The 15,116-nt window shown below is 40.8% G+C and overlaps 1 protein-coding gene across 4 annotated transcripts in view; it reads left to right on the top strand.

Moving 5' to 3' along the window:
* Nucleotides 1-15,116, top strand: part of KIAA0586 (KIAA0586 ortholog) — a 69,828-nt gene that overhangs the window by 42,920 nt on the left and 11,792 nt on the right. For 3 of the 4 annotated variants that reach the window (XM_074543979.1, XM_074543978.1, XM_074543980.1), the window contains one exon: nucleotides 1,353-1,440. The exons of the other annotated variant lie outside the window; for it this stretch is intronic. In XM_074543979.1, coding sequence (XP_074400080.1) covers nucleotides 1,353-1,440 — 88 coding nt within the window. The remainder of the gene's footprint in view (nucleotides 1-1,352; nucleotides 1,441-15,116) is intronic. 4 annotated transcript variants of the gene reach the window in all.

The following is a 15,116-nucleotide window of genomic DNA, read 5'->3' as shown; positions in this document are numbered from 1 at the left end:
AGCCAGACTAAATACATCTTTACTTTGACCCCTCCTGTCCATCCTTGTGCAACAATACAGGAATTGACTGTTATTTGTGCCATTTTGCCCCCATGGTCTTAGCTCTAAGAAGCAAGAGAATGACTTGGAGGAAGCTGAGCTCTTCCTATTCTAAATAAATCATTTTGATGATGGGAGGGACAGAAACATTGAAGTCATATTTGCGTGGCTACACATTCCAGAGATGGTAAATCTAAATAATTTCAAGTCCCAAATGCATTGTTAAAATCTTAGAAAATCACTTGGTTGCAAAATATTTTCATAATATTTCTTTGTAAGTATGGATGTTTTTATACAATCTGCATTTTTCAAGTGGGATTGTCACTTTGGTATTCTCATTAGCTTTCATTTTTTTATATTTCAAAAGACATGGTTTTTTAATCTTCAGGAATGCAGAATTGTAGGTTATGAATCTGTGTTATCTCTAAACTTCTGTTTGCAGTTTGGTTCAGTTAAAACTGTGTTTTGCTGTATTACAAATCCAATAGAAAAAAAACACTTTAGATGGACCCATGAGAACTCTTATGCTGCTGATATTTAATATTCATTTAATATATTGATGTCCTTCTGTCATGTGTCCATGAGACTTTCTTGCTCTCAGAAAATAATTTCAGCTCTTTCTCATCTTGTCTGCTTTAAATTTGTCTGTCTTAAGAGAAAGTTTAAGTCTTCCAGGTAGGCACCTAGTGATAGGACAAGGGGCAGTGATTTCAAACTGCCCAGGGCAGGGTTAGATTAGAGATAAGGGAGGAATTCTTCCCTGTGAGGGTGGGCAGGCCCTGGCACAGGGTGCCCAGAAAAGCTGTGGCTGCCCCATCCCTGGAAGTGTCCAAGACCAGCCTGGATGGGGCTTGGAGCAACCAGCTTTAAAAACATGACCAAGAAAATAAATTTTAGATTTAGCTTGGATTTTCCAACCTGTGAGCTGAAATTTTTATATTTCTTTTCTCTTTCATCTTTCTCTTACTCGTCAGGAGGGTAATACCTAGGGAGATATCCTGGGTATTGAAGAAAGCCAGGGAAATTTTATGTTCTTTCCACTACATGTTTTGAGTAAAAATTGAAAGTCTCTTGTGTCTTAAGGTCTAAAATGGCACTTCTGCATCCATTCCTGCTGCTCCCAGGATGTTTGTCTAGAGGGAATACTGTAATAGGCTAATTCAGAGCTGAATTCTCTTGAAGGGAGAACAAGTGCACATGTTTAATGATTCTTTAAAAACTTCTTTGGATGTTTCTTGAAGCTGAATGTAATCTTGCTGTGCTTTGCCATCCAAAGTGAGATTTGTAATGTGATTTTAATGCATGATACTTAGGAGGAAAGCCAAGGAGCTGCACACGTTCAGATTGTGAGACCCAGAGTTATCTTTGTGAGAAGGAAATCTGAGGAGATGCAGCAAGAAGGTAAATCAGTGTCAATGTGCAGAGTTCTCTCAGTTAAGCACATCACTTGTAAATATTTTTGTATACTGACATAACAGTGCTGATTTTTTTAAAATTTGATTTTCATTGCTCTGCAACATTTCTGTATGCAGAGTTTATACACGTTCTGTGTATAAATGTGTATGCAAAGTGATGGCTATGTGTGTACACAGTTATGTTGTTGGGGTGCACTGAAAGGATTGGAAATTCATCCTGCAGAAGGTTCCAGGGAGACCTTAGAGTCCCTTCCAGTGCTTAAATGAGCTCCAAGAGATCTGGAGAGGAGCTTTGGACAAGGGATGGAGCGGCAGGACAGTGGGCACTGGCTTCACACTGACAGAGGGCAGGGTCAGGTGAAATAATGGGAAGAAATTCTCCCCTGTGAGGGTGCTGAGGCCCTGGCACAGGGTGCCCAGAGCAGCTGTGGCTGCCCCTGGATCCCTGGGAGGATCCAAGGCCAGGTTGGACAGGGCTTGGAGCAACCTGGGATAATAGGAACTGTCCCTGCCCATGGCAAGGGGTGGAACTGGATGAGGTTTAAGTTCCCTTCCAACCCAATGCATTCTATGATTCTATGAAATGTATCTGTATGGAAGTCATGAGAATCTTGGCAATTAAGTATTTATTTAAATTTGGATTTGCCAAGAGCATTGCAACGTGCATTTTCTGTAGTCAACTGAATCTTAATTGCTTTATAGAGTGCTGTTCAGCAAAGGAGATGTTCATGATGTTGTGATAAAGGGAGTGGCTCATATGCTTGAGAGAACACAGGAGTGCTGCAGGAGAACTGAAAGATAATGGGAAGTTAAGGTCATGCAACTGTGGAAAAAAGACATTTTCAATGTTAAAATGACCTGGTTTGAGATGGACTTCAAGCTGGTGTGTAACAGATAAAGATTTTCTGTTCTGAAATTCACTAAGTATTATCTCTGCTATTTTTGGAGGTTGCTTAACAGTGTTTGTAAAGGTGTTCAGGATGATGAAAGAGAGGGAGAGAATATCTTTTGTTTATTGTAGTTCAAGTCAGTGTGGGAATAGCATAAACTGTGCACATGACTGCCATGGGTAATTGTTTTAGCAGATAAGAAGTTTGTGGAGGTGCTGCAGTGAGATGTGTAGCAGTTTTAATCTTACATTCTAAGAACAAGAATCTAAAAACCTGCCTGTCTACAATATATGCAATTATAATTGCTCCACCCTAGCACTGAGAAATTCTTCCTTCAAGCCCTTTTAAAAATAATTCTTTGAACTTCTTCCATTTAATTTTTTAAAAAACATCCCATCGAATTCTGAGAGAATTATTCTGCTTCAAATATTTATAAGTGGTAAGAAAAGCCCCAGGCCATTGTTATTGGTCGTGGGACTTGGAACCTGATTTCAAAACCGTGGTTTGCATATGAAGAAAGTTATGAATAATGTAAAAATTATCTATGGATAATTAGTGGAAAAGCTTCCAGAGCTGAAGTGGCACAGCTTAGTGCAGGTCTGTGTTTATCTGTTTTTACCTCTGCATTTATCTGTGCTGTAACACAAGGAATTTGGGCATGGTCCAGTTGTGTCTGAGCTGAAAATGTGTGACCAGGAGATGGCAGTAGTCAATTTTCTTTGAGAGGGAAAAAAAAAAAAGAAAAAAAAGGATGATTTATATACCAGGATAATTGAAATCTCATTCGAAGTATACATATTTAATAAGCCAATAAAAATCTCAAGGATTAGAGAATGGAAACAACTGTCTGTCACTTTTAACCAGAATGTCTCCTCTCTCTAAGCTTCACCACAGAGACCTTAATCAGGCCAAAAGTTGAGGGTAAAAATTAATAAGAAGCATTTGAAAGAAAAAGGAAAGCTTGCAACATGATAAGTGTACGTGGGTTTAAGTAAATGCAACATTTTAAAATGAAGCACATCTGTTAGTGTAAGTTCAAAGCACCTTGTTTATAAAAGCTTCATGTCAGATGGTTGCCTTCCCTGGGATAGAAGGGACAGGGAATGCCTGGAAATGGAGAAGCATTCTGGAGGCAGGAGCATTTAGGTGCTTTTTCAGAGTTTAAGGGGTAAGTGGCTGGGTTGGTATTAAAGTTTAGGAAATCCAAAGCCCAGAGATGAAGTGTGAATTCACAGTGTTGGGAGAAAAGGAAAATTGTTTTGGGCTTCAAGCTGGATGTTGAAAAGCCATTTTGATATAATTGATAAGTACATGACAAGATTTGATTCATCTTTTGGTGGCCATAAACACATATATACACATTAGAGCTTTCTTTTGTTGTTTAAAAACTTCTGTGGTCTGCAGTGAACATGTGTTTTTACTGAAAGAAACTTGATTGATGGCTTCTAATGAAAGTTGAATTTTAGGACTGCTACAATATCATGCCTGAAAGGGTAAAAGTCTCCTGAAAAGTTACAACTGAAAATCAAGGCTGGATGTATTATTAATTGAAATGTGTGCCTTCTCTAGACACAGTGGAGACAGTGGTTTGAAAACACAGAGTTGTTGTACATAATATACATGCATATATATTTTTGGCTTTATAATACCCTTTAATCTTTGTGCCATTCTTTCATATATCTTCATGAATTTAATAGGAGAGTAATTGTTGTGGTTGGTGAATGCTCATATTTCCAGGATTTAAGCATTTTCAGGCTTACATTAAAGGGATTCAGAATTTTTAAAATTAAAATGAAAGAACAGGTGGCAATGCTTGAGTGCAGAGCAATTTTAAACTTTAATATGAGCAGCTCAGAGGTAGCTGTATCTTCACTTAATTATTTTCCTACAGCACAGACTCTCAAAATGTGACCTAGAGAGCACAACTTGATGCTAGTAATTCCTTTTTATCTCCAGCTAGTGAATTATGTTCAGGCAGTGTAAATACATGGGGAAGGAATATTGGGACACTGAGCAATTGGCTTTGTTGCCACAGAGAAATTGCACAACTGCTTGTGGGAGGAGATGATCTGTGCAATAAATGAATAAGATGACAAGAAGCCCTTAAAACAATCTGTATAAAAAAACAAAAATTCTGTAGTCCTTGTTGAGTATTGAAAATGGGCTGCTTCTGTGTTAACATTGACATTAGGCTGCATTGAAAGCTGTAATGCTGAAAATATGGCTATAACTAAATACTTCTTTGTCTTTCTTCTGCAGCCAGGAATTGCTCTGAGTTAGGTTTTGGGTTATTTTTTCTTCAAACTATTGTGGAGTGAGGCAAATGTGTAACAGATGCTTCAAGGAAGGAAGAAGATTAGGATAAGGCTAAAGGTCTTTCTTTTTTTCTTAGAACTGGAACTGTTTTGGTCAAACTCAATGACTATTCTACTGAAAGCTTACTTTTCCCTCAATATCCTGCTGTTTCTTTTTTTGGCCTGAATTTCACTGAAGGCTTTTGCTAAAGATTCTCCACAGCAGCCAGTGAAGCAAAGCAGAGCTCTCCTTGCACAGGGCAGGGAGAACCACCACAGCCTGAGAGACTGAAAGTTTGTGCAGCCTGTGCTGCTCCTGAATTTGCTTAATTTCTGAGAGATCTTGGAAATTGGAGGAATGAAATCACTTGGCTGTAATTAAAGCATTTTTCAGGCAAGTGTTTCATGTAAGTTTTTTTCGGAGTTTCTTCAGAATTTTTGTCACAGCCTCACAGGATGGTGTGGGTTGTAAAAGACCTCAAGGATCATTTAGTTCCACCCCTTGCCATGGGCAGGGACACTTCCACCAGACCAGGTTGCTCCAGCCTGGCCTTGAACTCTTCCAGGGATGTTTCTGATCTATTTTTCCTCTGGTTTTCCTCTCCAGTTACTTCTCTGTGCTATCAGGTGGCTCACTGACATCACTCACTTAATGTATTTTACATTTGGGCAAGTCAGGAAAGGCAGGGCTGCATTTCCCACAGAGGCTCTGGCTTTTCTGTAAGTGGTCATTACCTTTTAGGTGCTCCATGTGGTTTAGAATGCCAGTTCTCAGGGAGGTTTTGTTTATTCTGCATGTGTCCATAGGAGCTGCACAATAGCCCATGCAGTAGAAAACATGTATGTCAGTGATAAAGTGTGCATTCAGAATAATATCCCACATAAAATCCTCAGTAGCCACACATGAGGGTTTCTACTGTGAACTCCTCTAAGTAAATATTTAGTTGTGTTATAATACATTTGGAACAGGAGCTTTTAATTCCTTGGCTTTTGTAAATATTATTTATCTATTAACAAGTGTCATTTATATCTGTGGCTGCTTCTTTTCCCACTGAGTTAATTCAGTAATTTTTCAGACAAAATATTAAACCAGAAGTTGGATTCTCATAGCTTAAGGCAAAATCTGGTGTGAGTTTGTCATTGTGGATGATGATGTTCTGCTGCTTCAGCTCTGAGTCATGGGGAACGAAACAGCAGCAATTGCTGGAATTCCATGGGACTGTGCACACCTTTGTAGCCATTCCCAAAAATCCTTCCAGGGAAATGCTCCTCTGGTCTCACACAGTTGTCATTTTTTCCCCTCACTTACTTGCCCTAAAGGTGTGAAGAATTGTAACTACAAGCAGGTGAAGCACAACTCCAGTTTGATTTTTGGATTCCTAGAATGCAATTTGATTTTTTTGAGGTGCCTAAATAAATTGAAATAAAAGTGGTCAGATAGAAAATTAAAAAAAACCCAAGAGAACACAGTTTATACTTGAAGAAAACTGCACCAGCAGTGCCATATTGCCCTGCAGTCTGAGGCTTTGCTGCTGAGGGAGGAGGATTCTCCACACCATGCATTGCCCATCTTTCCCTTCTTGGCAATTTCCTTCAGCTTCTACAAAGCTGAGTTTGTTCTTCTCTTCCTGCAGCCTTCAGTGTCCCCGCTCTCCCTGCTGCAGTGACATTGCTGTGACCTTGTGCTGAGGCTTTTGCCATGTGCAAAGGCAGGAAATTTCCCTTTTTCCCTTCCCTTGGTGCCTGTGAGATGGTGCTTTACCCCCATCATGAAACCTGCACAGCTTTTCTGTATCCTGTATTCTGTATCCATCATGAAATCTGCTTTTCTGTGTCCTCACACCTCCCTCCTCCATCCCACCCTGCTGGGTGTGTGTCTGGGTGATCTCTGGAGGGAACCATTTTGCACTTTTCATACAGTAAAAAAGCATAAATCCTCCCTTTTGAGAAGATCTTTGTGTTTAAATACATTTATTTTGCTGAATTTCAGGGTGTGTTCCTGTACCAAGCCCCTGCTCTGGTCTGAACACAGCAGCAGGGATTTTCAGTGAAATTCCAGCACCAGATGGGATTTTTTGTGCAGAAAGGGAAAGAAAAACTTCTTCAAAGTGATGTAATCACTACTGAAAGCATTACTTCCTATGGAGACTGTCAAATATTTAGATTTTTTTGCTTGTCTTTATCCAGATTTTCTGGGGCTCAAAAGTAAATATTGCAAAAACTCATTTGATTCCCTCTTTAAGCCTGGATTTTAAAGGTGATCTAAAGATTAAAGATTCCAGGTGATCTAATCCAGTGACCTGTGGCATCCCTCTCAGTGTGTTTTATAGATCACAAGTTAAACTTCTGTTAAACTGCTATTTCAGTCATATATGAGGGGCTGTAATGTGAAAATATTGAGGTTCCAGTCTCTTTTTCATGCAGATAAGCTGAAAATTTTTGGCACTGCTGCTCAAAGCATCCAATGGACGTTTGGAGTTTGAACTTTTTCATGGAATCACAGCCAGGTCTGGGTTGGAAGGGACCTTAAAGCTCATCCAGGTCTGTCCCTGTCATGGCAGGGACACCTCCCACCATCCCAGCCCTGTCCTTGGACAATCCCAGGGATGAGGCAGCCACAGCTCCTCTGGGAAATCTGTACCAGGGCCTCCCCACCCATATAATAAAACAGTTTCATCCCAATATCTAACTTAAATCTCCCCTCCTTCAGCTTAAGGCCATTCACCCTTTTTCTATCACTTTTTTATCCCCTTTTTACCTCAAAATATCATGTGGTGCCCAGTCCAGGTGCCTGCTGAACTGCTTACATCACATCAGCCAGACACCAGAAGGTTCAGAGGATCTTCTCTTCTGAAGTATATTGTAAAAATGTAAAGGATTTCACATTCAAATTAATTGGAATTTATTTTTTAGAAAAAGATTCATAATTGCATTTACTTTTCAAACACTTTGATCACCTGGAACCAAAGCAGCACAGTTCTACCACTGCAATTCTCTGTATTTTCCCTTTTTTTCCCCATCTTTTTGCCAGTTAGGGTGGGGCTTTTTACAATTGTTTAATTGTTTGGGGGGTTTTTATATTTTATTTCATTTCAGAGTTTCTGGCAGCTTGTTTCTCTAGTGGCCAGGCATATCCTAGGCAGAATTCTCCTTAAAGAAAGGGTTCCTCTTGCTGCTGCATATCCACTCTTTAGGGTTGGAATGTACCAGCTGAAAGCTCTAAATTGCTATTTCCATTTGGCAGCCTACCTTTGATCTCTCACCAGTTCCAGTTTTAGTTGTATAAATCCATCTCTTGTCAGCCTGTCTGGGGGTGAAGCTCCAGTGTGAGGCTTTTCCTTTTGTCAGAGCCTCTCATAGTGGTGGTGAATCAGCTGGAGTTGCAGACAGGGGATGGAATTGATAACAACTATTAAATACAAGTCTCTGATCTCCTGGACACTAGCACACTCCTCTCCAGCCTGTGGAAATGGTTGTGCCAGGACAGCTTTTCTCACAGCCTGTATGGGATTTGTAAACATGCTGGGATCTGACTGAGGCAGCTTTGTATTGAGGATTATGATTTGTATGCACTTTTACAAACTTACAGTAATTGCTGTTGCCTTCATTGTAAAGAGCAAAAAATAAACACACACAATAAACCCCTTTAATGGGCACTGATCCCACTGGCACTGATCTTGAGCAACTCTGAATAAAAGCAGATGGTGGCAGGCTGGCTGGGCTGACCTGCTTTCCCCTTTCATGCAAACATTGCTTATATAAATGGGGGACACACACAAAAAATTAATGGGCTTGGGCAAGCCACCTAAGGACAGAGACTCCCCATGTACTTAATGCTTACATCAGCCCCAGGGCTGCTTCCAGTTAGTTCTTCTCTGCAGGGAGAAGTTTCTCACAAATTAGTGGTTCCACAGCTCTGAGCCCATGGTTTAACAAGAAAGAACTGATGTGCAAGTAGAAAGTAAGCATGTTTAGCTGTTCTGTGGCCTGTGTGTTGTGGTGGGTCTGCAAGAGAATCAGAACAATCTCTCCTGAACCTGTTGCTCATTTGTGGACAAATAATTGAGTTTGAAGTCCCTTTGCAAATCATCTGTTGTTATAATGTTGTGAAGAGGCATTTGATTTTTGTGGTCTTGCACTAGTTTAATTCACATGCCTATTTGTTAGCAGTGATGTTAAAATAATGTAAATTGGGATTCCTGGTTGTTCTGCAGGATGTGCCTCAGTGTGTCACTGCAACAAGATGTGAGCAGAGCACCTCTGCTGTGGAGACAGGCTGGGAGAGCTGGGATTGTTCAGCCTGGAGAGGAGAAGGCTCCAGGGACACCCCACTGTGGCCTTCCAGTACCTTAAAGGGCTCATAAGATGGAGGGAGATGGACTTTTTATACAGATAGAGAGTGACAGGACATGGGGCAGTGGTTTAAAACTGAAAAGAGTCAGGTGTAGACATGAAGAATAAATTTTTTGCAGTGAGGCCCTGGCACAGGGTGCCCACAGAAGCTGTGGGTGCCCCTGGATCCCTGGAAGTGTTCCAGGCCGGCTTGGATGGGGCTTGGAGCAACCTGGGATGGTGGATGGTGCCCCTGCCCATGGCAGGGGTTGGAACTGGATGATCTTTAAAGCTCCCTTCCGACCCAAACCATTTTGTGATTCCATAATTCAGAGAAACAGCATTTCCTTTCCAGCAGGGCACTTGGTTGGAGTTACTGCATCCAGAATTCTGCTGCAGCTTCTCACCCAGATTCCAGCCTACAAAGGCAGATTTCTGAATAAGATCCATTTCCAGTTCTCAGTCACTCTCTGTGTACAGCCTGATGCATCCACACCAGCCAAGCTGAGTCAGGAACCATTCCAGGTCTCATTGCTGCTGGCTGCCTTGGCACACACACCACATCATCTCCTAGGATGACCATCCTTACTTGGATTAACAGTCATTTAAGCAGGTCTCTTATCTCCTTTTTTATTTTTATAAAAGGCATCAGTATCAGAGCAGGAAGTCTTGATGCTTTTGGGTGCTGGCAACACATTGCCTGGATACTGTTTGGTGACAGGTGAAGACAAGGAGTATTACAAACACATATTTCAACTTGGAGAAACATTTATAGCACTGTGATAGGAGAAATGCAGGCTTTATGTCTTCAGCATGTGCTGAGTTGGTTACATTTTTCTGCTTGGTAGGGAAGGCAGATGTTGCCTTTTATAATTCAGTGGCTGGTGCAGCACAACAGAAGGAGCAGCTTCTGCTCTCCCCACTGTGCTGGCTTTGCTGAGCCCTGGGCAGAGGCAGCTGGACTCCCTTCAGCTTTACCTGTTCTTAAATTGCTCTCAATTCAGCTTTTTGAAGCACTACATAAAAGCTGGAAGGAGCCAGCTGTTAGTGTGGGGTGGGTAGGAGAGAAATCCCTGGGACATGAGTGTGTATGAGGTGAGTGATGAATAACTCACAAATTCTGACTGGCTGCCCCCAGACCTCTTCTACAAAGCAGACAGAAGCTTTCATTCTCAGACAATAAACTTCTTTTTCTTTTTTAATGCTTTGTAAATTTTTGGCACTGCTGTAAAGTTATGATGAGAACCAAAGTAGCCAATAAAGATGGAAATTTAGACAATTTGTGTCCACAATCAAATAATATTTTTAAAATTCTACTCCTTATTAGATTGTGAAAGGCTTGCTTACAGGCAGTTTTCATGCTGGTGGCCAGTGTTGTTTCTAGGTATTTTATTTCTTGTTTTTCTACATGCTTGGGAGTAAACAGAGCTTCAAATACGTGCACCAAAGAGAAGCCAGGTTTGTCCAGCTCCACCTTCTCAATTCAGTGATACAAAGGCTGCTTAGAATTAAATATAAATACAGGGTTCCCAAGCCCACAGGATTAATTTCTTAAGAATAGGAGCCCATGAAATTTTCAAATAAAGCAACAGCATGGAGTAAATGTTATCTAGGATATCTTCCAAATGAAGAACACTGTGCAAATACTGGTAATGCTCCTCTTTGATAACATGCTGATTTTGAGAAATGCAGGCTGCCAAAGTAGCATTCTTGGTAAAAAAATGGGGTAAGGGCTGGTGAGTGAAGATTAAAGTTGTCATGCATGACCTGTTGCTCAGTGCTGAGGCTGCACATGGGGCTGTGTTTTGTAACTCTGTGGAATAACATTTCCTAACATAAAGCTGGAGTGAAACCCTCTTCATCTTCCTTGCAACTGATTCTGTAAGTGAAGTACAGCAAATCCTCATCTCTGAAATACCTCTTGCAAATGTGCTTTTTGTGACTGCCTTTGCAAGGAACAGTAGTAAATGATGGAGATGGGTTTAACTTTGTCTGTGGACTACTGTGCTCTGGTTTTTATCATAGTGCTGTCATTGAGAGGAGAAAAAAAACACCCTACACCTAGAAAAACTTAATTTAAATTTAGAACCCTTGTGTGTCCTGTCGTTCTGCTCTAATCTAAAACTTATGTTTAGCTTTTAAAGAAGGAAGAGCTGGTTTTGAGCACAGTTCTAAACAACCTGAGTGAAAGTTGTTGAGTGTGGCACAAAATATGGAGCAGGTCTGTGAAATTCATTTTTTCCCCCAGTGCTTTGGCTGCAGGGAAGTAACTGTGTCTCTTTGTGTACAGCATGACTTTGCCTTCCAGTTAACTCTTTCTTTTTTTAATGTCATACAGGCATGTATTTTTAATACAAATTAATAAATCATCAGCCAGATGTGAACAATGGAAATGGATCTCACCTTTTCTAGGTCTGGTAGAGTTGTGTTTATATTTTGGCTCAAAATTAGCCAGTCAAGGTGGTTTAGACTTATTGGGTTATCTGCTGCTCTCCATCCTACCTCAGGTTGTTAGAGTAAAGTAATAATCTCAGGGTTGCATATCATGACCTTGTTTTAGGCACTGTGCATATTGCAAGAGTTGGGCAGAGCTGTGTTTGTTTAAAGGCAGTAAAACAGCTGCAGAGTCTGTCCTTGTCAGGCCATTGTATCTTCAGGAGAAATAAAAAGCACGGAATTTGTTGCAAATTGCCTAATTTCTGACTTTTTTCTTTTAGTGTGTTTTTATTATCCTGAAACCATAATTACAGATCTTGAGAAAATTGTTTAATTTACTTAACAGATGCCACTGTGCCCCGTTACGTAAATCAGAGTTATAAATGGGAAATATTTACAAGTTTGAGTTACAGTGGAAATGCACGAGTGACTTCTCAGAAGCACACATTGCTTTTTTCAGTAATTGGACCCTGTCCTAGACCCAGGCAGGCAGGGAGATTACACAGGCAATGCTTGTTGCTGAAGATGAAGCTTCCTTCCTGATGAAAAAAAAAAAAAAATAAAGAGAAAGGGGGGAGCAGTTTCCTGTTGGAATCCTCACTTTGAGGGAGCCAGGGCAGCCGTGCCTCCCCCTGCTCCAGCTGCCCTTTATGTGCAGGAGCTCTCTGACAAACCATGTCCAAAACCCTTTTTATAACAGCAATTGGGGTTTGCCTCTGCAGGCAGACCTGGGGTTTAAAGAGGTTTTTGCTCCCCTCTCATCTGCTTTTAATGCAGGACTACCAGTGCCAGTATCTCTGAGGTTTTAAGGCTTGATAAATAAAGGCTGTTCTGTTCCTAAGCTTCAGCATTTTCTGGTAACGACCTAACACAGGGACTCAACCCAAAATTTCAGCTGCACGTAGAAAATGTGGTCTGACCTCGATATATATGATGTGAAAAATGAATAATAGCAGCACTGCAGGCAAAGTCTTCTCTTGCTATGATGTGACAGCCCAACCCCGCAGCAGAGGGTTCAAGAATTTGGCTGCACTTTTGGAAATGAGCCCTGTGGTTCTGCTGGGGAGATGTTTTAGCTCAGAGAGAGCACAGCACACAATGGCTTTGTTGGCTCTGTGCTTATGGCAGGACACTGAAGTAAAACCTGTTTTTTCTACCTGTAATATTGTGGTGGTTTGGGTTTTTTTGGCCTTTTTTTGAAGTGAAGCCATGCTCAAAGGCTGGGGAGCCACAGCAGCTGAAGGCTAGACCCACTTTAGGGGATGATTAGGGCCTCTGAATCTCTGATTCATTAATTCAGAGAGGGGTTTATTTTTTTCACTTTCTTAAAAGACAAACTCCCTCTGTCATTGCAGAGTCAGCCTGTTAAATGAGAGCCATGCATTCAGAGTGGGTTTAGATTAGAAATTAGGGGAAAAAAATCTTCACTCTAAGACAAAATATCTCTCTCTCTCATTTCAGAGTCACCCTCTTAAATGAGAGCCATGCATTCAGAGTGGGTTTAGATTGGAAATTAGGAAAAAAATCTTCACTCTGAGGGTGATGAGGCCCTGGCACAGGGTGCCCAGAGAAGCTGTGGCTGCTCCATCCCTGGAACTGTCCAAGGCCAGGCTGGATGGGGCTTGGAGCAACCTGGGATGGTGGAAGGTGTCCCTGCCCATGGCAGGGGCTTGGAACAAGATTTTTTTTCAGGTTTCTTCCACCCCAAACCATTCTGTGATTTCACGATGTGTGGGACACTGATTTCACAAGGTTTCCAGGACATCTCCCAGTCCAGGACATCTCCATGTCCAGCTCCTTGCTTGGGTTTCCAGGTTTGGTTTCCTTGGTGCCATCCAAGCTCTCACACTCGTGTGGAGCTCCACAGTGCAGGGTCTGCCACAGGGAATAGTCTGAAGCTCATGAAAAGAAAGTTCAGATGTTTTCAGTCTGAGAGTGAAATTGCAGAAGGCCCTTAGAGGTCTGAGTTATTGTGCAATCTCTGTAAGTAATTTGTAATCAAAATACCTTTGCACATGTCACTTTCATATTTCCTGTAATAAAACAGCAAGAGCAATTAAGATTTTGGACCATAATCTTCTACAAGCTTCTAAAAATGAGTGGGCTGGGGATTTTTTGAGTTATGGCTGAAATAGGCAGTTTTTAAATTTTTGATCGCTTCAAAAAAGGTTTGGTAATAGCTATTTTAATAGATTTTTTAACTGTAGCCTGACAAAACTCTTATGTGGCAACATAATTGATCTGAAGTTTGCTAAAAAAACCCCAAAACTAAGTAAGAAACCAGAAGAACTCTTGACAAAACTGGAGGACATCTGTACTCTGGTAACCCAGCATGTGACCTATTGGGCTTTATGCATTTCAAATCAAAAAGAATCAGTAAATATATTGCCATATGCATGTAAATATGTCTCATAACCCTCTGTGTATCTGTAATGTCGTTCTGCCACGGTTCAGAAAGTTGTCTGTGGTCTTGGCATTCCTCAGGAAACATTAGATTAATGTAGCTGCCTCTGTCATAGATTTTTTTTTTCTTGTTTAAGTAGGTGTGTGAAGGCTGGTGCTACATAAATGAATTACACGGAAGACTTTGGAGGAAGAAGGGGCTTGTAAACGAGACTGAAATTAATGAATATGAGAATTAGAAATCAAAACTTTATGTTTAGTCTGAGGAGAAACAATTCCTTAAACCCTAACCACATGGCTGTTTCTTGTTTGCATCAACTCTGGTTGACTGTTATTGTCTTCTGTTAATTCTCTGGGGCAGTGGCCTGACTTTGTTGAATGAGCCAATTGTTTTCCTTTGTGTTGCCCATGAAGTGAGTCCCCATCTGGTTTGTATCAGACTGTTTTCACAGCCAACAACTGCTGCCTTTTCTATATCCTGACACTTAAGGGCCCCATGCTATCAAAGCATTGCTGTGATAGCCTGTCTGGCTGGGCCCATACAGCTGTGCCTTGCAGCTTGAAGCCATTACCCAAGTAATGGTAACTTAGAACTTGAACTGGCTCTTATTCCCATTGGTGTCGTGTGTACAGTGAACAGAATGCATTTTTGTTGAACTCAGTGTTCCACAAAAAAAAAAAAAAAAAAAGAATTTTTTATTTTATTTTTTTTCCTCCTTTGAGTTTATGCAGTCGGTTCCTTTTTATTTTCCAGCGGCTTCCTGTATCTACAGGCAGTTTTGTGTTCTTCTGAAATTAATGAACACAAGAAAAGCAGTACTTAGTTAAGGCACTGTTGTTATTACTTTTATGGTACATTAAAGCTCAATAACTGAAAATTAAACAAGCAAATGATTCTAAATGAGGATTTTTTCTTATCAGATTATAGAATAGGTTTCCAGGAAATTTTCTGTGCATGATGAATGTAGGTTGTATGAATAAAGCTGCACCTTGGATACTCCACTACTCCCTTTCCAAGTAGCTCTCTAAAAATGCAGAGCAATGCACAGTGAGTCTGCATTAACCTGTTTACTTCTCATCTGAAGGAACAGGGAATGATTGGAAAACTCTGTAATAGCAGAGTTAAAACTACATTGCAGTTTGCATTGCAGAATTAGTGAGAGAAGCTCCAGGCATGATCCAGACCCTTTACAGCTTCCAGCAATGTAGGAGACAGTCCTCTTGCAAGAGATTTTGCAACACGTGGCTTTTCTGCCTCCAAGATTTAAAAAAACCCCAATATTGCATTAAATAACAGTGACACTTAC

This window comes from Zonotrichia albicollis, chromosome 6, assembly GCF_047830755.1.
Source record: "Zonotrichia albicollis isolate bZonAlb1 chromosome 6, bZonAlb1.hap1, whole genome shotgun sequence".
Lineage (NCBI taxonomy): Eukaryota > Metazoa > Chordata > Aves > Passeriformes > Passerellidae > Zonotrichia > Zonotrichia albicollis.
This window is presented reverse-complemented; position numbering and strand designations above follow the sequence as displayed.